Consider the following 25,912-nt stretch of genomic DNA (forward strand, 5'->3'; position numbering starts at 1 on the left):
TTAAGACTATCTTATCCACATTATCGAGCAGTTCTTACAAATATCCACACATTTTCAAGGGGACACCAGTGACTTAAATGGCCTATGAATCAGTGGGTTATTGAGAATTCATGCAGACAAGTGCACTGCTCAGTTAAGATGCAACATTAAGATTTGCACTGATGCTTTGGCTTTACCAAGATATGGCTGGACATCCCATTCCCAGCTACAGTAAAGACAGAATTATTGTCTCTAGTTGAAACATCATTGCTTATAGCACAATTACTATTATATAAAATTAAAAATGACTCATAAATCTAATATATCCAGTACAAATATTAGGTTTGGCATTTCATTTAAACTTTCTTAAAACAAAGCATTTTACATAGAGCTTTTTAGAGCACAAAAATACTGTACTTCATGCAACAGTGAAAATTTAGAGCACAATCTAACAAGCAGCAATGTTTATAGTAAGAAGGTTCATTCTCTGCATTAACACAGATCTTGGAGAAACTTCAACATTACATTCTATGCAGCTAAATATCCAAAAGCATCTATTCTGTTTTTACTGACATTGGAATGGAGAAAGGACATGGAGAAACTAACCACCTGTCTGCTATTCTATCTGCTCCATATATTCAAATGGATAACAGTGTTGAAATATTAATTATTTAACCACCGTAGCAGCCTAAAGCCTGCTGGTGTTTACCTTGAGGGCATTATGGTGAAAAAAAAAAAAAAAAAAAAGGATTTTGGACTGTCCTCTTGCATTTCTTCCTTCTTATCATGAACTTAAGAATTAAAGCCAACCGGGTTTTAAATCAGATGTTACAATGCAGCAAAATAGACTCATGTGCTTCGATTATATTGCACTTTAAAATAGTTTGCCATTCCATATTATATTTTAAATCATTCTGAATCAACTCCTGATAACAAAAACTGCCAAACATGCTCTGGTATATTTCTTTTGACTAATTAAATCTAAAAGCTGTATTTGAGCACAAACATACGTGTAAATCAAAGCAGCTTTGAGTCTGTGGGCATACAGAGATTTTCAGTATATTCTGAAACATACCTAACAAGGCAATATGTTTAAAAAAAAAATAAAGCACTAGACGTTTTGATGCCCCAACATCTATCATGATTGGCAGGTCAGCACTTTCAGTCAGTGCTGCTTCAAATGCATCCAGACCACTTGTAGTGTAAACCCATGATCGACATCTGACAAAAGCATCTAATGATAGTACTATAAAGAGCAGTAGCCTACTTTTACGTTGTGTATTTCAACGCAATTTTTGACTATTTTTAGATCTAATTTTGAATTAAATATGTTTACTAAATGTTTTCACCCAAATGGCCCAACAGCCATTTTGGGGATATGAAGGCAGTACTTCCTGGTCATTTATCTCCTATAGTGGAATGTAATTGAAATTACTCTAAATATTTTTGGTCATCCCTTAAAATAAAATTAAACAAAGCCCAGACATTTATGACAACTCAAATACTGTTTGAATTCAGATTCAAGCAACAAACTTTCTACTATTTCTGTCTTTTTGTGGTTGCCTGTCAGCTGCTTTTCACATTTGTATTTATAACTGTCGAGACGTGCTTTGGTCAGACTGTAATAGTCTGACAATAGAGGGGTCGCTTTTGGCACCTTTGATGAATTCCTCAAGAGAAAGTCTGCCTATAGAAGAGAAAACCAAAGGTTACATGACCCATTTCCAACAGTTCAGTGGCAGATAGATTATATGGATGGATGGATGCATGCTAGCTGCCACATACACCTTAGCCAAATACATTTAAAATACGTAAGTCCTGACATTTAATCTTAGAAAACATTCCCTTTTTTGGTCAGTTAGGATCACTACTTTATTTTAAGAATGTGAAATGTCAGAATTATTTATTTCAGCTTTTATTTCTTTCATCACATTCCCAGTGGGTCAGAAGTTTACATACACTTTGTTGATATTTGGTAGCATTGCCTTTAAATTGTTTAACGTTTTGGGTAGCCTTCCACAAGCTTCTCACAATAAGTTGCTGGAATTTTGGCCCATTCCTCCAGACAGAACTGGTGTAACTGAGTCAGGTTTGTAGGATTCCTTGCTCGCACACGCTTTTTCAGTTCTGCCCACAAATCGAATTGAGGTCAGGGCTTTGTGATGCCCACTCCAATACCTTGAATTTGTTGTCCTTAAGCCATTTTGACACAACTTTGGAGGTCAAGCTTGGGGTTATTTTCCAATTGGAAGACCCATTTGTGACCGAGCTTTAACTTCCTGGCTGATGTCTGGGATGAAGATGTTATTGAAGATGTTGCTTCAATATATCCACATAATTTTCCTTCCTCATGATGCCATCAATTTTGTGAAGTGCACCAGTCCCTCCTGCAGCAAAGCACCGCCAAAACATGATGCTGCCACCCCCATGCTTCACGGTTGGGATGGTGTTCTTCGGCTTTCAAGCCTCACCCTTTTTTCTCCAAACATAACGATGGTTATTATGGCCAAACAGTTACATTTTTGTTTCATTAGACCAGAGGACATTTCTCCAAAAAGTAAGATCTTTGTCCCCATGAGCACTTGCAAACTGTAGTCTGGCTTTTTAATGGTGGTTTTGGAGCAGTGGTTTCTTCCTTGCTGAGCAGCCTTTCAGGTTATGAAGACAGAGGACTCGTTTTACTGTGGATATAGATACTTGTCTGCCTGTTTCCTCCAGCAACTTCACAAGGCCCTTTGCTGTTGTTCTGGGATTGATTTGCACTTTTCGCACCAAACTACGTTCACCTCTTGGAGACAGAATGCGTCTCTTTCCTGAGCGGTATGATGGCTGCGTGGTCCCATGGTGTTTATACTTGCATATTATTGTTTGTACAGATGAACACAGTACCTTCAGGCATTTGGAAACTGCTCCCAAGGATAAACCAGACTTGTGGAGCTCCACAATTTTTTTTCTGAGTTCTCTGGCTGATTTCTTTTGATTTTCAAATTATGTCAAGCAAAGAGGCACTGAGTTTGAAGGTAGGCCTTAAAATACATCCACAGGTACACCTCCAATTCAGTACACCTCCTATCAGAAGCTAATTGTCTAAAGGCTTGACATTATTTTCTGGAATTTTCCAAGCTGGTTAAAGGCACAGTTAACTTACTGTATGTAAACGTCTGACCCATTGGAATTGTGATATAGTCAATTAAAAGTGAACAATCTGTCTGTAAACAATTGTTGGAAAAAGTACTCGTGTCATGCACAAAGTAGATGTCCTAAACGACTTGCCAAAACTATAGTTTGCTAATATTAAATCTGTTTTAAAAAATTTGTTTTAATGACTTCAACCTAAGAGTATGTAAACTTCTGACTTCAACTGTAGATACAATAGATAGATAGATAGATAGATAGATAGATAGATAGATAGATAGATAGAAAAAAGACAGAAAGAGAAATAGACAAACAGACAGACACACGGATGGACGGACAGATAGATACTGTAGATAGATACTAGATCGATAGAAATATTAACTGTGAGTGAGAGACAGGTCCCAGGAGGAAGGCTTACCATCATTGTCCGTGTCCATCTGTCGGAATATCTTGTCTGTGCGTTTCTCTGGAGTTGACTCATCCTCGGGCATCTTCATCACAGATGACACCATTTTATAAATTGCCTACGCAAATTTGCGAAACCGTGTGTCAAAACATATGTTTACCATAACATGCAAAGACTTAAGTTTTCAGTTCTCTGTTTTCTGTAATTTATATAACTTACACAACCTGTTCCAATTTCTGCATTTATCTCTGATTATCTGAATAACAGTTTCCCCATAATGCCACAACTGACAATTAAAAATGACTTGTAACCTAACATGAAATTCCATTATGCAGCTGTTGTTGCTGTCACACCTTAAATTAACCTTTTTAAGTCATCTAATGGTAATTCATTGTAATGTCCATTAGACAATTTCTCTGTCAGACATATATTTTTTTTTATAGCAAGCCTCTTCTTTGCAGGTGTAAAAGAGCCATCTATGTTATTAACATTGAGAGTCAACAGACCTTTTGAAGTAGTGAACAAATCCTTTGTGTTTGGCCACCATTTGTGGCAAGACCATATGGCCTGAGGAACACTTGATTGAGGGCATCTGTTTATTCAGGACGTTTGTATCACCAAACATTAGACTGAGCCAATATTGATATGGAACAAGCTGCACTGAAACCAAAGGCTCATCAAGCAAAATACAGAAAAATACATCTTGAAATGAACATAAAGGAGAAGAAAGGAAAGTAGTTAACTTATTTGTCTTCCAGCATTCCTAAGAATATACAGCATGTACAAAAGCATTCATTTGTACAGTGCAAAGAGAAAACAGCAGCTGAAGGTTTAACCCCCATGTTCTGTTGAGATAGACTTTAGTGTTTTTATGATTGGGGTACCAGACTCCAATGATGCGTTAAAATAAAAATAGTAATATATTTTGAAATTAACCTCTTATTTTTTCTCTTCAAATTCAGTTTTTCCTCTGACTTAATCAAAACCAAGTAGGCATATGTTATTGAAGCTTTAATCCCTCTGTATTACCACATGGTTTGACATTTCATGCAGTAAATGTTACTGGTACTATTGTTTCTGATTGGGGTCAATTTGACCCCAGCAAAAACACATCTCAGAAAAAATACAATAAAACAAATTTTTAAAAAAATGTATAATAATCAGAGAGTCTTAAAAGGGGAAAATCATTGTATTTAACTGTTCATTGTTTTATACACGGGGTCTCCGAAACACTTTTAACATACAGTAAGTAATGTAATATTTTTCATGGAGGACGGTTGAAGCATGTTGTAAACTTGAAATCTTGCCAGTCAGTTCTCATAGCATTATGGAAAATCATTAAGTATTAACCAAATACTGCAAGACTACAAGTTACACCCCTTATACATTTTATGCCCACTACAATTAATGGCCCATTGAATCTCAAAAGAACTTTTAATATCCTATCACAATAGCCCTTATGAAAATTGAGAGTTCATGGCAAATTTGCCACTGATAATTTTCACATGCAAATGAGGTTTGCGGTAAACTTGCGGCAAATTGTCCATTGTTGTCAAAGGTTTGCCGGAGATTCACCATTAACAGCGAAGAGCTGCAAACATCTGGCAAACTTTTGTGGCAAATTAAAAGCTAATTTGCATGTGAAAATAACGAGTGGCAAATTTGCGTCTAGTTTAGATTTTTTTGTAAGGGTGCTTTATGATTCATGTTGTCTTAAATATGTAAATATGACAAAAAATAACTTTTTTATTTAAAAAATTTAACATTTCACATTGTTTTTCCAGATATCCCACAAGCTTATTGGTTAGCCTACTAGCTTAGCATACCGCTAGCTGATTAGCCTGATAACCACACAGTAGTATAGCTTTTTCTCATGTTCACTTACATCGCTCTTCTCTTCACTGTTGCCGCCTAGCGATATGGCAGTATGAATGCATTTCCTCGAACATTTAAGTTGAGGTATATTTAATAATTTTACTAACTTACCATTTTTCATATTTTTGGTTAGGGTTAGGTATAGGGGTATGGTTAGGGTTAGGTTTACGGGTAAGCATAGGTTTCTGGTAGCTAAACACAATGAATGAATTATGTGGCATCTGACTTCCGCCGGTTATTTGAAGAGGGTGTAAATTCTAGTGGGCGTAACTTGTAGTGGGTGTAATCATTTACTCACCCTCATGTTGTTTTAAACCTATATTACTTTCTTCCATATAACACAAAAGGTCATGTAAGACAGAATGTTAGTCCTAATCACCATTCACTTTTACTGTATGGAAAAAAGATGCAATGAAAGTGAATGGTGACTGAGGCTTACATGCCTATTTGCCTAACATCTCCTTCTGTATTCCAGGGAAGAAAGAAAGTCAAACAGGTTTGAAACAACATGAGGGTGAGTAAATGATGACAGAATTTTAATTTTTGGGTGAACTATTCCTTTAAGTATGTTCTCAGACCCCAAACAGAAAATGAGGTTTCAGAGCCAGAACTCACCTGTACAATCTCCAGCATTTCAGCTCGGCTGATGTATCCATTGCCATCCAAATCATACATGCTAAAGGCCCAGCGGAGCTTCTGTTCCAGGGCTCCACGCGAGGTCACACTCAGCGCAATTATGAACTCCCGGAAGTCAATGGTGGCATCACCGTTGGTGTCAAAGGTTCGAAAAACATGCTCTGCGAACTTTGATGCATCCCCATACGGAAAGAAATTGGCATAGATCTTCTTGAATTCCTCAACCGTTAAGTGGCCGGAAGGGCAGTCCTTAAGGAAACCGCGGTACCACTCCTGCAGCTCGTGGTCTGTGAACTCTGTGTTCTCTCGCAGGTCATTCAGGACCTCTGGGCGCAACTTGCTGTTCTGTTTTCCCATGATGAATCTCTTTCACACGCTAATCCCAGACCCTTGCTCCTCTCCACTGAAGTTTCTGCGTTTTTCTGCTAGCACCCTACACAAGTACAATGAAATAGATATTTTAACCTAAATTAGTCTCTTTTATAAGCCAGCGACAAAAAAAGAGATTCACATTTCCTTTGCAAGATGTGGGTTTCTGTATAATGAAAAATGTGTAAACCTTCCAAAGTGAGGCAGTGGATCCTGGTCTCCATATGATCCATTTAATACCTTGTTAAGGTGAGAATTTATTGACTTCTTCATAGTGGGGGTGGAGGGCAGACAGGGATACTAATATGAGGGTATTACTGTCACTATACAACAATTAAGTCAGTGTGGGTTCCAGGGAGATGTGTTTTTTTTTTTTTTTTTTTTTTTTTGCATGTGTGTGTGGGTAATTTGGAACAATCGGTGTCTTTTACTGTACATGAGCCTGTGTTTGCGGCAATAGGAGGGGGCAGAGTGTGAGGAACCATCAGTTTTATTTAAACAAATTATAGAAAGACCATATAAATGGTGAGGTGGCAGGGATAGTGAAATTTAATGACAGGTTACATAAGTCTGTTGCATGGCCATATGCTCTTACTCCCTCTCTTTCTACTAGTCTCTCCATTCCTTCTTTAGTTCGTCCCTTTCTAATCTGTCTTGTTTCACATTTTTTAGTACTTTCTGACTTGTGGTAGTTTACATTTGCTATATCGTTTGACTCAGTGCTTAAAGTGACTGTGTATACATTTCTGCTTGCCAAAATATACTTACCCTCCTAAACGTACCCTCCTAAAATGCATATGTGGTTCGAAAAAGACCCAGGTGAAATCTAGATGCTATTCTTTATAAATATTTTTCATTACATTTTTTTTTCCCCCCAAAGAAAATTACCTGTAATTTTCATTTTATATATAGTTTATATTTTTAAATGGTTGATGTATATTTTATTAAATTCTGAAGAGTTTACACACATTGAAAATGAAGTAGGACTTTTGGGTGACAGTGTAAAAATGCTGTATAACAGAAATATGGGCAATTCCCATGTTCGGTCTCAACAACTCTACCCACACAAACACTTGCATACAAGTACGATGGACTAAAATGTTTTCTTTTTTTTTCTTTTTTTTATGCATTGAACATCATGGTAAACACATTTGGGTCATATAGGACCCACGTATGCTTTCAAGGTGTAGTGATGCAAATTCTCTTATAGTTTAAAAAATATTCTAAATGTAAAATAATAATAATAATAATAACTTAATGTTAAAAAAAGTCAGTTCAAATTGTCTAAGACACCTTCACATAAAAGACCACTTCATGTAAAAATTAAAGTCAAAAAGCAGACGGCCATTAAATTTTTTAACCCACATATGTATTCTAGGGTTAACAGAGGTGATCAAAAGAAATGAAGATCTTTATGAAGCCAATTTTCACTCCTGTGTTGCAAGAAGCCCTGCTTTGCCCTACTTTAGTTTAAGATCACCTGGTTTCAGGACTGCTGAGTGGTGGTAGATGAGGTCATGTTTCATCATGAAAATAAATTGGTGCTCCTGTGACTAAAATACCTTTTGCCATCCATCTCTTACTGCATCCACAGAGCAAACCTGTGATTGATTAAATTGTTTTTTACTTAATAAAATCTCTCTCATGGGTTACAAAAAATTCTTATATTTTTACATTTCCAAAAATACCATAAATTACTGTTTGGCACCTGGATTTTCATGTAAGAATTATAGCAGTTGATTTAATGTGTTAATTTAATGTAGTAATTTAATGTGTTGATTTATTATGTAAAAAACAATCCGTAAAAAAATAATGCAATTAACTATGTCCCCTGACCGCATGTAAATTTTGTGATAATAAATGTTTTCTACCAACGAAACAAATTCAAGCTTGAAGTACAACCTTCATGAGCTGCAGACAGCAGGGGGCAGTCAGTGCAGATCCAGGTGTACAAGCAACGTCCAGACCAAGGAGCATTACAGACAATAAACCATATAATAGCTGTTCAAATACAGTTGCACGCCACACAACAAAATGTAACTTTTTCACATTTTAAAATGACATTTAACTTGGCACAGCATCCTAAAAACGTGGCAATTATGGCTAGAGATGCTGAAAACCAGTGAAACATGACATAACCACAGTGAGACTCTCCAAAAGTGTCTGTTTTACTTATGTTCATAACAGAAATAATGCACACGGATGTAAGAACGCATCCTGTGAGAACAACCCAAGTCTGCTTTGGACATATTGACAAACTCATTTGCAAAATGGACTGCTGTGAACTATAGGCCAGTGATAGGTTTATGGTCAATGACATGGATATAAAATAAATGTATTTACTTCTAAAGCACCTTTTTGTATTGTCTAATCAATGCTTTACACGTCTGCCCCAATGTAATGTAATGTATTTGAATTATTATATACTATATATTATATTATATACCCTGAGGCCACATTCATTGTGACCGGGGACTTTAATAAAGCCAGTTTCAAATCAGTCGCACCAAAATACCACCAGCACATTAGTTTCAACACACGAGGGGACCGGGTTTTGGACCATTGCTACTCTCCCTTCCGGGATGGCTAAAAATCCCTCCCCCGCCTACCATTTGGCAAATCAGATCACTCTTCCATTCTGCTTCTGCCCGCTTACAGGCAGAAACTTAAACAGGAAGCACCCACCCTCAGAACAATCCAGTGCTGGTCGGACCAATCAGACTCTACGCTACAGGACTGTTTTGATCACACGGACTGGGAGATGTTCCGGTCCGCCTCTGATGACGATAATCGAGCTTTATGCTGATAGCGTAATATGTTTCATCAGAAAGTGCGTGGAGGATGTCGTTCCAACCAGAACAACATGGATCTATCCGAACCAGAAGCCATGGATAAATAGCGATGTTCGCACGGCACTTAATGTGCGGACCTCCGCTTTCAATTCTGGGAACGTGGAGGAGCATAAACAAGCCAGTTATGCCCTCCGAAAAACTATCAGAACAGCAAAACGCCAGTACAGGAACAAGATTGAAGGACAGTTTAACACCACCAACTCTAGAAGCATTTTAACATCAACACGGACTTTAAAGGGAATAAAAACTCCGCCATGAACACCGCTGCCTCTCTCCCGGATGAGCTAAATACATTTTATGCTCGTTTTGAGGGAACTAACACCGCCCTCGTGGAGAGAGCTCTCGCGGCCGAAGCTACAGAGGTTAGTTCACTCTCCGTCTCTGTAGCGGATGTAACCCGATCCTTCCGACGGGTGAATATCCGCAAAGTCACGGGCCCAGACGGCAATCAGGGCCGCATCATCAGAGCGTGGACGAACCAGCTGGCTGGTGTTTTTACGGACATTTTCAACCTTTCCTTCTCTTTGTCTATAGTCCCCACATGCTTTAAAACATCCACCATTGTGCCTGTTCCAAAGCAATCAAAAATAACTTGCTTAAATGACTGGCGTCATGTTGCTCTGACCCCCATAATCAGCAAATGCTTTGAGAGACTAATCAGAGATTACATCTGCTCTGTGCTGCCTCTCTCTCTAGACCCATTGCAGTTTGCTTACCACAACAACCGCTCCACTGATGATGCCATTGCATCTACAATACACACTGCTCTCTCCCACCTGGAAAAAAAGAACACTTATGTGAGAATGCTGTTTGTAGACTACAGCTCAGCATTCAACACCATAGTGCCCTCCAAGCTAGATGAGAAACTCCGGGCTCTGGGCTTAAACAGCTCACTGTGCAGCTGGATCCTGGACTTCCTGTCAAGCAGACGCCAGGTGGTTAGAATAGGCAGCAACATCTCCTCATCACTGACCCTCAACACTGGAGCCCCACAGGGCTGTGTTCTCAGCCCACTCTTGTATTCCTTGTACACACATGACTGTGTGGCAACACATAGCTCCAATGCCATCATTAAGTTTGCTGATGATACGACGGTGGTAGGTCTGATCACTGACAATGATGAAACAGCCTACAGAGAGGAGGTGCACACTCTGACACACTGGTGTCAGGAGCACAACCTCCCCCTCAACGTAAGTAAGACAAAGGGGCTTGTGGTGGACTTCTGAAGAAAAGACAGAGAACACAGTCCCATCACCATCAATGGAGCACCAGTGGAGAGAGTCAGCAGCTTCAAGTTCCTGGGTGTCCACATCACTGAGGAACTCACATGGTCCATCCACACTGAAGTCGTTGTGAGGAAGGCTCATCAGCGCCTCTTCTTCCTGAGACGGCTGAGGAAGTTTGGAATGAACCGCCACATCCTCACACGGTTCTACACCTGCACTGTAGAGAGCATTCTGACTGGCTGCATCTCCGCCTGGTACGGCAATAGCACAGCCCACAACCACAAAGCACTGCAAAGGGTGGTGCGAACTGCCAGACACATCATCGGAGGTGAGCTTCCCTCCCTCCAGGACATACAGTATATACCAGGCGGTGTGTGAAAAAAGCTCGGAGGATCATCAGAGACTCCAGCCACCCGAGCCATGGGCTGTTCTTACTGCTACCATCAGGCAGGCGGTATTGCAGCATAAGGACCCGCACCAGCCGACTCCATGATAGCTTCTTCCCCCAAGCAATCAGACTTTTGAACTCTTGATCTCCCATGATCAAAATACATCAGCACTGCACTTTATTACTCTTACTCTTATATCTCACACCAGACTGTCATAAATTATATTATTATTATATTATATTCTCTCTTAACAACTTACTATCAACCGACAGCCTGAATGTCAATACAGTACAATACAACCTACTGTACATTCTATATATACTACTATATATACTTTTTTTTATTGAATAATGTGTATCTATATTGTGCGTATTGTATACTGTACAGTGTATGTTAATATTTGTATATTGTTGTGTGTAATTATGTGTATATTAGACTTTAAATTGTGCTGTGTTAATTTGATGTTATTGTAAATTGGTATATGTCTCATCACTGTCACGACTGCTATGTTGATCGGAACTGCACCCAAGAATCACACACCATTGCACTTGTGTATATGGCTGTGTGACAATAAAAGTGATTTGATTTGATATTATATTATATTATATTACACTCACTGAGCACTTTATTAGAAACACTATGGTCCTAATTAAGTGCACAACGTGGTCTTCTGCTGTTGTAGCCCATCCGCTTCAAGGTTGAATATGTTGTGCATTCTGAGATGCTGTTCTGCTCACTACAATTGTACAGAGTGGTTATCTGAGTTACTGTAGCATTTCTGTCAGCTCGAACCAGTCTGGCCATTCTCCGTTGACCTCTCTCATCAACAAAGCATTTCTGTCCGCAGAACTGCCACTCACTGAATGTTTTTGGCACCATTCTGAGTAAATTCTAGAGACTGTTGTGCGTGAAAATCCCAGGAGATCAGCAGTAACAGAAATACTCAAACCAGCCCATCTGGCACCAACAATCATGCCACGGTCGAAATCATTGAGATCAATTTTTTTTTTTCATTCTGATGGTTGATTTGAACATTAACTGAAGCTCATGACCCATATCTGCATGATTTTATGCATTGCACTGCTGCCACACGATTGGCTGATTAGATAATCACATGAATATGTAGGTGTTTTTGTCTTCCTAATAAAGTGAGAGTAAAAGCTCATTTGCATGTGAAAATTATCAGTGGCGTATTTGAAGCAAGTTTGCGGCAAATTTGCCATGAGCTCTCTGTTTTTGCAATGGAAAGTACAGAGGAACACAAAAGGAGATGGTAAGGCAGAATGTTAGCCTCAGTTTCCATTTATTTTCATTGTATGGAAAACACAGAGCATCAACATTCTTCAAAATTTCTCCTCTTATGTTCCATGAAAGAAAGAAAGAAAGAAAGAAAGAAAGTCAAACAGCTTTGAATGACATGAGTGTGAGTAAATGATGACAGAATTTTCATTTTGGAGTGAACTATCCCTATTAGGAGCTTCTGCTTACCTGTTCACCCATTAGAAATAAATGTTATAGATCTTTTTAGAGTGATTTTTTTGTAGTCATGTTGTCCACCTCTGCAAAAAAAAAAAAATAAAATAAAAAAATAAAAATTTAGTTTGCTCAGTCTGCTAGTTTGTCAGGGGCATCATAAGGGTAGCTCCTCCCTTGGCTGGAGTCACACAGGTAAAGCTACTTGCCTGGCAGCATGCAGGCAGACAGACATAAATATGGGCGTAGTAACTTTCTGCTCCCTCCCCATTCCCTCAAATACTCTCACCAAGCCACAAGAAACCCAGAACTTTCTATTCTGAAGGAAAAAAAAAAAGCTTTATGTGCTACTGTCAAATGGAAAAAACTATGAAAAAAGAAGGGTCCCCACAGACCCTGACCCAGCAAAATAACATGTTCACAGGGGGCACATATATAGAGAGAGCTAAGATTCAGGCCCACATTTTCTTTCTGAAGAGGAACCAAAATGAAAGACATGAGGAGAGCAAGGAGTCAAACATAGCCTCAATGTTCAAAATGCTTTAAAAGCATTTTGCAAAAACTGAATCAGAAACAAACCAATGCGTGAGATGCATCTCCTTGGATGAAATGTGGGTGGCGAGCAGATGGTATATTATTGTGTGCTCAAGTACCTAATGATTCAGAAGCATCCTCTGCCTCTCTAGTCACAAACCATAATGCTCTACAGGTGGTTTCACAACTGGTGTCTTGCTATAAGTGATACAAGTGTCACTCACACACCCTAAAGGCCACTGGGAAAACCATATAGATCCTTATGTCAACACTGTGCAAAGAATGGCACTATAGTAGATCTGAAAATGTTGATCAATGTTGTAATGGAAAAAAAGGCTCAAAGTCAAATTGTACAGTTTAGCCATGCAGTTGCGATGTTCCTTATAAACACTTAAAGGCATATTTCATGCAAAAACATTTGTCATTATTTACTCACCCCCATGTTTTTACAAACCTGTATGACTTTCTTCTGTGGAGAATGAAAGATGTTAGGAATAATGTTAGTCACCATCCACTTTCATTGAATTTTTTTCTATACAATGAAAGTGAATGGTGACTAACCTGTCATACCCTAGCATTCTCCCAAAACATCTCTTTTTTTTATGGAATAAAGAAAGGGTTTGCAACAACATAAGGGTGAGTAAATGATGACATACTTTTCATTTTTGGGTGAACTAACACTTTTAAAGCTTATAGAGTATTTCAGTTTGGTATTTCATTTATTGCAGCTGTCCTTCCAGAAGAAGAAACTTGGACTTTTTTGGTTAGGAATTAGTGTATTTTTGTTTATTGTAAATGCCAGTTTCTATAAGACAGATCCCTGTTGCACTTCTCACTGTATGTCTAAACCTTGCCCATTCTGTTTCTACCATGTCTTGATTGCAAATATTGTGTCACAATAAGTCAAAGCTCTTAAAGTGCTTCTAATGACTAAACATTCCTATTTGACTTTCCAATTTCACTTCCGGTAGCCATAGTTGCAAAAACGTCTGTCTTTGTTACCTCCCTCCTCTCATTAATGTAGCCCCCATTACCAGCACTGAGTGTAAACCCTGCCAGTCTAGCAATTATGAATGTTGTGCCTTGCCACCAGATTCCACACACTCACACGACATGTCTTTTTCCCTCAGGCGTGTGGGATACTAGACTCCCCTCTTACCTACAAGGCTTCAACTACACTTCAACTATTGCCCTCAATTGTACAAATAAGCTAAATGCAGAGCGTATATGCCCATACTTTAATTTTAACACATTCAAATACAGTTTTGTCCAAGTGTTCTCACAAAGGGATAGTTTACCCAAAAATGTAAATGTTGTCATCACTTGTCATCAACCCTAATGTTGTTCCAAACCTGTATTATTATCACTTTCTTTGTATGAAAAAAAAAAAAGATATAATGAAAGTGAATGGTGACTGAGACTAACATAATGCCTAACATCAGATATACAGAGTTTGAGTAAATGATGTCAGAATTTGTGGGTGAACTATCTCTTTAAAATATATATATGCTATAATTTACCATGTATCTGTCCTGTCACACTAAACATATACAGTAACCAAAGAAATGTTACCTGGAAAGAGTGGGTCACACTCTGTCTTAGTATACAGTACGCCAGTGCAATTCAACATGCAGAAGTACAGTATTCACCTTTGACCTATCATGCATAAAACATCAGCTCCATTAACTCTCTCTCTCTTTCTGTGTGTGTGTGTGTGTGTGTGTGTGTGTGTGTGTGTGTGTGTGTGTGTGTGTCTCATTAAGCCTTCTATTCCCCAATGCAACCTTTCTAAAATGAACCCTGACAGGTGTCAAAAGAGCAGTAGAATAGAAAACCCAGTCTTTCAGCTGCTCCAACAAACCATTAAATTACAGGAAAACAAACAATCCGTTTATACCCTCATCTGAGAATTCTGTGTATTTTTCTTGGAATACCATGTTGCTAAATGTAATAATGTCAAAAGGTCATCAAATACATTTCCCATCATCTGTTCATAGGCTGAATTCACTGAAACAATTTTACACATCTATTGCCCGGAATCAGACCAGACCAGAACTAGAGATGGAAATAGAATTTTGACAGAATTTGAGGTTGCCTGATAGGTTTGTTCTGACATTGACGGCAACTTGGCAGGTATGCCGAACAGTTTATTGCAAGGCTTCATGGAGAGACTTGATTGGAAATGTGGGAAATCGACCTGCTGCTCCTGTTGTGAGGATCATGCTGTGACCCATGGGGTGATCATAATACAGGCGAAATACAAATGGCAACAGAATTACAAGAATAACCTATTGTTGGCAAACAACTGTCTCCAGACTCCATTCTAAGCAAACGACATACACTATATACATACAGTATATAGCCTTCTATATATATATATATATATATATATATATATATAGAGAGAGAGAGAGAGAGAGAGAGAGAGAGAGAGAGAGATAGATAGATAGATAGAGACATACATAGATACATACATACATACATACATACATAGAGACATACATACATGCATAGAGACATACATACATACATAGAGACAAACATAGATAGAGACATACGTACATACATACATAGAGACATACATACATAGAAACAAACACAGATAGATAGAGACATACATACATACATGCATAGAGACATACATACATAGAGACAAACATAGATAGATAGAGACATACATACATACATACATACATAGAGACAAACATAGATAGATAGAGACATACATACATACATAGAGACATACGTACATACATACATAGAGACATACATACATAGAAACAAACACAGATAGATAGAGACATACATACATGCATAGAGACATACATACATAGAGACAAACATAGATAGATAGAGACATACATACATACATACATACAAACATAGATAGAGACACACGTACGTACGTACGTACATACATACATACATAGAGACATACATACATACATACATGCATAGAGACATACATACATAGAGACAAACATAGATAGATAGAGACATACATACATACATACATACATAGAGACAAACATAGATAGAGACATACATAGATAGATAGAGACATACATACATAGAGACAGATACATAGAGACATAGATAGATACATAGATAGATAGGCTAGTAATTAATTCGTTTTACTCTATGGTTCACTTTATTGATAAAGGATGGATTGCAAAGTGTATGACTTACATTAAAGAGTGTAAAAAGAGTCAGTGAGAGTAAAAGGTAAGTTGATGGTTAGCTTTTTTGGGGCATAAGTGTCACCCAAATGTTTTCATGCATGGTTTTCAATGGTGAACTGTCCATAAACTAATGTTATCCAAACCTAAACTCTACTTGATCGCCACACATACCATCGTGCAAACCTCACATACTGCTATTTTGAGAGATCTCTTTCTTCAAAATAGTATTTGGGCTGAACTTGATAGTTATTTTTCGTGCCATAAAGAACTGTGCATTAATTCCCAGAGAGCAGACCAGAGACCTCTTTCAAGCAAATTAGGGTTTATAACTGCACGCACAGAGAAAAAGCGTGATATATTATAGGTTATCAGTATTTTTTTAACGCACAAAATAAATACAGAGGTTTTTTTTTAAAAAAAAAGAAAAGAAAAAAAAAGACCTCAACTTACCTTTAAGAAACTGAAAGAGCTTATATGTCCCCCAGCTTGACGGCTGTAGGCTTGGTCCGTCGGGTCCTGAAGGAGTGTCCTCAACAAAACTTTCACGCTGTATGGAAAAACCAGAAGCTTGCATTCACAAAACAAAATGATATAAATTTTAAAGATGTGTGTTTAAACGTAGGCTACTGGTTGATCTTGATTTCTAAGATGAGGATTGTTGATTTAACATAAGGAAATTAGAAAAGTAATAAACAGTAGAATATTCTACAGACTCCATAACATCTCAAAGGCGCACTTGAAACCTCATCATTGAGCGAGAGACCTGACACCACACAGCCCTGCTCCGTTGTCAATGGGCGAGTCCACTACTAAACTTTAGGAGAGACTCATATTATAATTGAGAAGGGGAGGATATACTATTATTATGTTCGAAAACATTCACAATAAAAACGCAAGTTTCGCCTTGTGAGAATCGGTAAGATATGGTTGAAGACAAAACTCGAGTACAAATTTCGAAAATACGCCATTTCTGTTCATGCACTACGTTCTAGACTGGGAAAAACTCCCACGCCACTGCATGGACTCGTCCATACTCTCTGAGTCTGAGGAAACTTCTGTATCAAGTACAGTTCGTAGGGCTGTTCGATTACATAATTTGGGAAACGACTCCAATTCTGATTCCCGGTTTTGGAATCGATTCGAGAGTCGATTCCAGACTCATTTTTTCGATTCCGGAAAAAAAAAAAAAAGGGAGGTAACGTTAAATCTCATAATAAATTGTTCACTACAAAGTGTTCTTTGCACTATTTATAATAGTATGAACATTATTTATTATGAACAGGTCCATTCTAAAATTAAATCAGGTCCTATATACACATACCAAAGCACGATGCTTCGATCAGTTGAGATAAATTTGAGGGAAGTTTGAGTAGATGAGGCTGCATTTCGAAGAACTACCGCAAATCATCTTACTAAAAGCACCATTTACCTACATTTAAATTGTCAGTTTCCACTCATGAGTTTAGAAAGAGGTTTAAATTACAGTAATTGTCCACTACCTTTTGTACACTGAATAAAATGTCTAAACAATACATTGCAGTTTTATTTAACAATCCAGGTTGTTGTGGTTTATTTCATACAATGTAAATATATATATATATATATATATTATAACGTATATTTAAAATTTGATTTCATAAAATAAATTTAATGTAAAACGGTGTCAACTGTAGGCTAGTTAATATACACTATATTGCCAAAGGTATTCGCTCATCTGCCTTTAGACGCATATGAACTTAAGTGACATCCCATTCTTAATCCATGGGGTTTAATATGACGTCGGCCCACCCTTTGCAGCTATACCAGCTTCAACTCTTCTGGGAAGGCTTTCCACAAGGTTTAGGAGTGTGTTTATGGGAATCTTTGACCATTCTTCCAGAAGCGCATTTGTGAGGTCAGACACTGATGTTGGACGAGAAGGCCTAGCTCGCAGTCTTCGCTCTAATTCATCCCCAAAGGTGCTCTATCGGGTTGAGGTCAGGACTCTGTGCAGGCCAGTCAAGTTCTTCCACACCAAACTCGCTCATCCATGTCTTTATGGACCTTGCTTTGTGCACTGGTGTGCAGTCATGTTGGAACAGGAAGGGGCCATCCCCAAACTGTTCCCACAAAGTTGGGAGCATGGAATTGTCCAAAATCTCTTGGTATGCTGAAGCATTCAGAGTTCCTTTCACTGGAACTAAGGGGCCAAGCCCAGCTCCTGAAAAACAACCCCACACCATAATCCCCCCTCCACCAAACTTCACAGTTGGCACAATGCAGTCAGACAAGTACCGTTCTCCTGGCAACCGCCAAACCCAGACTCGTCCATCAGATTGCCAGATGGAGAAGCGTGATTCGTCACTCCAGAGAACGCGTCTCCACTGCTCTAGAGTCCAGTGGCGGCGTGCTTTACACCACTGCATCCGATCGCTTTGCATTGCACTTGGTGATGTATGGCTTGGATGCAGCTGCTCGGCCATGGAAACCCATTCCATGAAGCTCTCTACGCACTGTTCTTGAGCTAATCTGAAGGCCACATGAACTTTGGAGGTCTGTAGCGATTGACTCTGCAGAAAGTTGGCGACCTCTGCACACTATGCGCCTCAGCATCCGCTGACCCCGTTCTGTCATTTTACGTGGCCTACCACTTCATGACTGAGTTGCTGTCATTCCCAATCGCTTCCACTTTGTTATAATACCACTGACAGTTGACTGTGGAATATTTAGTAGCAAGGAAATTTCACGACTGGACTTGTTGCACAGGTGGCATCCTATCACAGTACCACGCTGGAATTCACTGAGCTCCTGAGAGTGGCGCATTCTTTCACAAATGTTTGTAGAAGCAGTCTGCATGCCTAGGTGCTTCATTTTATACACCTGTGGCCATGGAAGTGATTGGAACACCTGAATTCAATTATTTGGATGGGTGAGCGAATACGTTTGGCAATATAGTGTGTATATATATATATATATATATATATATATATATATATATATATATATATATACAAAAGGTTTTAAAACACTGTAAACGAGAACGAGTAGAGAAGCGTTACATTCTCACTTTTATAAGTGCAGCACATTGATCATTTAAACTTTAACATATTGAATTTGATGTGAACTGGGACGCTAACTGAACTCTGCCATCTCCTTTTTGCAGACTTGTGTTGTAACAAGTTGTTATTGTATGCCAATTTACTGTCACAAATTTGGCAAGTTAATTGATTATAAGTTTTGTCAAAGTAAAATACCGGCAAACTAGCCTACTGGAAAGCAGATGTGTTGAAGGGCTTGTGTGATTGCTTCATACAGATGAACAAACGGAGCGGATTACAGATGATGACAGACTACACAAGACTCAAGATGCAGTCATTTTATAAGACTTTTGTAAATTGTTTTAGTGCTGTTATGCTTCTGAAATGTGTAGTAGTTCAGTGGTCGAGGAAATAAACACATTCCGCAAATTTCAACCAGTTTCCCCGAAAGGAATCGACTCCAGCTTTGGCGTCGATTCCAACGTATCGAGTCTATTCTCGATTCCCAACGCTTTTTCTTTTTGGAATCGATTCCCAGCCTAACAGTTCGTGGATACTAATAAAGAGCGTAAATTGTTTCAGTTTTTTCGTCAAACGTAATTTTTTTTCGTAAAAACCAAATATGTAAAAAAATAAAATAATAATAATAATAATTATTATTATTATAATTATATCTTGGATTTCCACAAAACCGATTGTGCCTACAAGTAGCCTAGTGATGACACAACATACTTAAAATACAACAAGAGAACCAACATACAGTAATATAAAGTCAATAAAATGATGTAATTATTTATATACAGTGTAATTCATGTGTTCAGCACTGCATAATGAAAGACATTTCCTCAAGTGGAACTGAAACTTGTGGCCCATTTAATCTTCCCTTAATCAGCTAATACAGGCCAGTAACTAAATTCTCTTTTTCATAAACTAATTGGGGCATTTAGCAAATCTCACTTTTTAACCCATGCCTTATAGAAGATATCTTTCATGATACTCTTGGATGTTCAATAAATCTTCAAAGTGAATATGTTTCAATTTGCATGTCAGGGCATTAATTTAAAAGGAATAGTTCACCCCAAAAAGCACAGAAAGGCAGCATAACTGGAAAAACTAGAAGAAGCGTGTATTCACAAAATGTAATCCATTACTTAATCCATAAGACTCCAGTGGTTAAATCCATATCTTCAGGAGCGGTATGATAGGTGTGGATAAGAAATAGATCAATATTTAAATCCTTTTTACTATAAATTCTCCTTTCTGCCCAGTAGGGGGCAATATGCACAAACAATTTGAATCGCCAAAAACAAAAGAAGAAGAATGTGAAAGTGGCGATTTATAAAATTTATAAATATGTAAAAAATTATTTAAATATCATCTTTTTCTCACCCACACCTATCATATTGCTTCTGAAGACATGGATTTAACTACTAGAGTCATATGGATAACATTTATGCTGCATTTATATGATATGATTAAATACTGAAACTCAAAGAAATACACTCCAACCATTTGGCACATTTTTTCAGATGGCACAATTTATCTAACATCACCCTGCGTTAAACAAATTGTTTTTTCTTTGTATTTGAATACAGTTAAATAAAAATTATATATTATATAAAATTGTTTAGAGGTTTCTTGATGGTGTCATCATCCAATAACCACTTGAGCAATTGAATTACGTCGTCATCATTCAAAAATCATTTTTTGTTTTTGCCAGCCATAGCCGATTATCATTATAGTTATGTTCAGAACAGTGGGTAGAACTCACAATTCAGGAAAAAAGGACTCTTCTTCATATACATAATTGCACCGTGCTGGTGGGGCATTTTAACTCATTCAACACTTGTGGGTCCACAAATTTATAGCAGGACTGGATTAACCAATGGATTAACCAAATTCCATATATATATAAAGTGCAGTAGTTCATGTTTCAAGTTTAAGTTTTGTTTCGCAATATAATTTTTCGGCTGTAAATTATTGTCAGGACTGCTGCTGAAGCCGCATTTTGACTGCCAGGTCATGTAGTACCTGATACTTTTCTCAGCGCTGGTTAGGATGGACCAATCACAGTCATTTGTAATTACATAATAAAGTTTTTTTTTTTAATGATTTTATAGAAGTGTTGTGAATCGATTCAAAATGTTACCTAATTAATCACAGATTTTTTTGTGTAAATCGCGTTTAGTCATGGTACATGGTAGATTAAAATCATAAATATATTTATTTTATACTTTGTCTCAAAGAAATTGCAAGAAATTGGTTATCCATCATTTATTTTAGTTACTTAAATATGTACATGCTAAAATGTATTTATTTTTGCGGAAAGAGTTAAATTAAACACATTTTTACAGGTATAAATCTTTGATACAAGTATATGTTTACATGCAACAAAATCAGTGGACATTCTGTAATTAAAAGTTGGGCAAAATCTTCTGCAATTTTCCAGTAGACTTTTTTTTGTTTTTAATAATAGGATCAAATGGGCAAATTAATATCTACCTTTATTGGCAAGATAAACTTTAGTGTACATTGCCAATGCATAATTAGACTCTGTACATACAGATTTAAAACAAACTGAATGCTGAAGTGTAATTTTCTGTAGTTTAAAATAAAAAAATAAAAATATTCTCCAGCTGCCGTTCAGTCTCTATTGCAGAAATGCTGGGACTGTCGCTGGGATTTGCTTTTGAAACTTGTTCAGATGACAGTGAGTGAGCGTTTTGGGGCGATGCGAAGAGATACAGCAGCTTGCCCATATCTCTCCCACACCTGGCTCACCACTTGCAGGTGAAGTTTCCATTCTCCATATAGAAAATTATGTCTGGGACATGCATCGCGAGTAATGAATAAGCGTGCACTGCACCCCATAATCAATTTCTTTGCTGTTCAGTCGAGACGAGCATACCTCTTGCTAATTAATATATGCCCATTTTGGCCTCAGGATGTTGGGAAAAACATCAGTGAAGTTTCAGGAAGTGAAAAAACAGGCCTGCATCTTTATTTTTTATTATTTTTATTTATTTATTTATTTTTTATGTAAATTGAATTAAATGTAAATTAAATTTCCCAGTCCTATTTTATGGATATTAGCTGGGCAGATATTCATCCACAGGAAAACATTTGGGATTTTATTATTATTATTATTATTATTATTATTATTATTATTTCACTTTTAAGTTTACAAATTTCTCCAGTGAGACATAAAAAATTTAGATTTGAAAGTGGATCAATGAAGGATTTGGCTTTCTGAGAGGTCAAAATGCTCCACCTTGAGGAAAACAAAAAACAAAAAATGATGGCTGTGTCTCGTTTCGAAGGCTGCGTGCTAGGTAGGACGCGTCCTTTGAAGGCTGCAGTATACCGAGTGTCCTCCTTAAACAAACCTCGTATAAATGAGACGGCCTTCGTAGGACAAACGGAAACGGAACGTAACATGGTTGCTATGACAGCACACCACTCTTTGAAAAAAGTCCCTTTTGAAGGGAATGTATGAGGTACATTTTAGGAGAGTTATAATGATGTAAAGAGAAAGGAAATTAGATTTTACAGGTGTACTTTTAGTCTATACTTTATTTTAATTATATATTAATATAATTATACATATATACTCTGCACCCATCTACTGAGGTACTTTAACTTGGGAATTAACATTCCTTGCATTTGAACATCATATTTATGGGCAAATTGGCGTCAAAATGTTTATTTTTTTTTAGACATTTCCACTGAAGCAAAAAATTGTGGGTTATGAGTGCCCACAAACAATACACCTCATGCATCCTCCGAATTCCCATGAAAGAAGGTCGCATTGGAAGTCTTCCAAATGAGACACAGCTGATGTCTCATAGGAAACAGCAGTGATGGGCAGTAGCTTTGCTATTTGTAAATGTTAACTATATTCCTGAGTAGCCAGATGGTAGCTTTGCTAGTTTTTAAATCAAGTAGCTTTTCAGTAGCGAAGCTATATTTTTGACTAGGTAGCGGCGTAGCGTTGACAAAAGTATTGTACCCGGTGTTTACTATCGCCAGTTTTTAATCAAAACTAAAGATGTCCGATCACAAATTAATCGCTCATCTGAGTCGGTAATTTAAAATGAATTGGTCACACGTGATAGGAAAGCAGTCTGAATCGGTTCACGATTCAATCTGAATGACTCAGAAATCTTGCGCGCGCGCTACTGAATCATTTGTGCGCGCTCTTGCCATTCAGCTCACTGAGTATATTATAACACGAAAAATAAAGATAACGCTGGTTGCAGTGGATCTACAATCAATGGAAACTAAACCTGCAAATACATCCTAACCAGTTTTGCCAGTGATGAAGAAGGTATTTATAAACTTCAACACGTTTGCAGCTTGTAAACGACTTCTGCAGGTAAATACATTTTCCGACCAAAAGAGTATCAAAACACGTATCAGCCTGCACAAAAACATATAAGATATAAAGTGCCATGGCATTACCATGTTTATTGGACATGTACCGTTACCTGGACGCACTATGTTATTACAATGGAAGTACCATGGTATTTTTTAATTACCTTGAATCACCACGTAAATACATTAGTATATGAATATTGTAATCAAATATCAATTTATCATGGTAGTAATGGTACAGAATGGAACATAAATATGGTCATTGTAAATCAAAGTACCATGATATTACCATCTGATACCATCAGAAATCACATTGTTATTGCCCAGATGTGCGCTCTCTCTCTCTCTCTCTCTCTCTCTCTCTCTCTCTCTCTCTCTCTCTCTCTCTCTCTCTCTCTCTCTCTCTCTCTCTCTCTCTCACACACACACACACACACACAAGAAATTTGGCTTCTGATGATATATCCTGTAATTCTGTCTAGCTGCTGTATTTCTGTATTGTATAGATGAATAGTATACTGTATGCACGCAGAGTTTTTATACAGAAATGTGCAATTTAAATGATGTTTAAATGGGTATGGGTTTATAGAGGTAGTAGTATAAATATGAAAAATAAAATGTAAAAAGAGTGACTTTAAATTTTGAACACATGGGTTTGTATAAGTAGCATGTCTAAATATGAATTTACATGCTCATAAGTATTGCACCATACAGTATACTATATTGCACTAAACTGTAATATACTGTACAAAGGCTTTGATAAACATCATGCGAAAGTCTTTTATATGCTTTGTCTATGACGGTATGCTCCATGCATCTGCGGTTGAAAAAAAATATGAAGTAGCTTAAATGTAGCAAGCTACTTTTGGCATGTAGCTTGTAGTGTAACTTGCTACTTTCTCTTAAGTGTAGCTTTTAGCTTTGCTTCACTCATTTTTCTCTTGAGTAGTTTGTAGCTTAGCTTGCTACATTTTTTTAGTAGCTTGCCCAACACTGGGAAACAGTTAGTCAGAGTGTCAAAATTTGCAACCTGGGTCTGTTCCTCACACAAATATATTATGTGACTTTAGAAAACTTAAAAAAGTGCAGTCAAAAATTGACTAATTTTATGGTGCTTGGAGATTGACAGCACAGTTATTCACTTTCGTTGGAAAAAGCAACTTTAGTGTTCCACATAAGAAATAAAAAATTATTAGAATTTGGAACACATGGGTGTGAGTAAATGATGACAGTATATCCTGTCCTGGAACTGAGTTACTAGTTCTAAAATCAGTGTAGGTGTAGTTGCTTGTTATTGTGTGGTCTTGTGTGCACCCTGCATTACTTTGCTACATTACTCATTATTACTCCTGCTGTGTCCTTCATTGCACTGTCAGTCATAAAGTGTGCTCAAGACTTGAGACTGAGAACATTTCAACATTTCCACAAGGGGGCAGCAGATGTTACGTTGTGATTCTACATGGAGCACACAGTGAACATGACTCGAGAAAGAGCTGTTCAGTTTGTAGTCATAAAACCAGGAAGAGAGTTTGCATTTACCACAGATCCAATTTACTCATTTACATATATAAAAAAGTTATATATATATATATATATATATATAAGAAATTCCCAAGTGAAGCCATGGCGAAGTAGACTTTTGGCTTGGCCTTCAAATTGACATCATTACTGAATAGTATGGGATCAAAATCCCGTCAAAATTATTGCAGTCACGGATCCAAAAATATTAATCGTGAATCAAAATATTAAGCGTGAATCAAAAAATAATAAGTGCAGATAAAAAAATAATAAGTGCAAAAATAAATAAAAAGTGCAGATAAAAATAATAAGCGCAGATCAAAATTAACAAGCATGAATAAAAAATATATAAACACATTTAAAATATGATGCAAAAACAAAACAAAAGAAAATTTAAAGTCATCAGAATTGCAAACAAAATCATGCTTTCCTTGGTTATATTACTGTTTTTTTGTGCTCTCTGACAATTTTGCTCATATTTTCATTTTGTTTGTTTTTTGTTTTTTGTACGCTTATGCTGTATTTTTCTTTGCTTTTGTTTCCAAGTTCTGCGCTTGGTTTTCCAAAACTTGTGAGTAGAGTTTCATGTAAATCAGGGGGCATTTTGCATTCCTATTGGTCCACAAGCACTTGATCAACAGCTCCTCCTCTAGCCAATCATTCAAAAAGCTGCTGCTCAATATTATATTATTTGTGATTTATAGATGTACACATGTGGCTTGTGTCTCTTTTGAGTATTTTCTGCCAGCTCTAGGAAACGATGTGTTGTCCGAGTAGGCCATTATCATAGTCCATTAACACGTATCGAGACAGCTGAATTTATTTAGCAGAGTGTTTAATTTAGGCATAATTGCAGACTTCCTTGTTTGTAGGTTATTGGCTGCATATCTAAAAAAAAAAAAAAAAAAAAAACAAAAACAAGGCTGGGTTGGTGTGGATGTTTGATG

The 25,912-nt window shown here is 37.3% G+C and overlaps 1 protein-coding gene across 2 annotated transcripts; it reads right to left on the reverse strand.

Moving 5' to 3' along the window:
• Window positions 1-62: 62 nt before the first annotated feature.
• Window positions 63-16,993, reverse strand: LOC127456711 (hippocalcin-like protein 1). Of its 2 annotated transcripts, none has more exons than XM_051725222.1 (5): window positions 16,800-16,993; window positions 16,507-16,603; window positions 6,011-6,464; window positions 3,533-3,638; window positions 63-1,666 (listed from the first exon to the last, which is right to left on the reverse strand). In XM_051725222.1, exons 3-5 carry the CDS (start codon window positions 6,386-6,388, stop codon window positions 1,569-1,571), a joined length of 582 nt encoding a protein of 193 aa, XP_051581182.1. In that variant the 5' UTR covers window positions 6,389-6,464; window positions 16,507-16,603; window positions 16,800-16,993; the 3' UTR covers window positions 63-1,568. The 2 variants fall into 2 exon arrangements, with proteins under 2 accessions (XP_051581182.1, XP_051581183.1); XM_051725223.1 differs by having other exon boundaries at window positions 16,793-16,993.
• Window positions 16,994-25,912: the final 8,919 nt, after the last annotated feature.

This window comes from Myxocyprinus asiaticus, chromosome 19 (assembly GCF_019703515.2).
Source record: "Myxocyprinus asiaticus isolate MX2 ecotype Aquarium Trade chromosome 19, UBuf_Myxa_2, whole genome shotgun sequence".
Classification (NCBI taxonomy): domain Eukaryota; kingdom Metazoa; phylum Chordata; class Actinopteri; order Cypriniformes; family Catostomidae; genus Myxocyprinus; species Myxocyprinus asiaticus.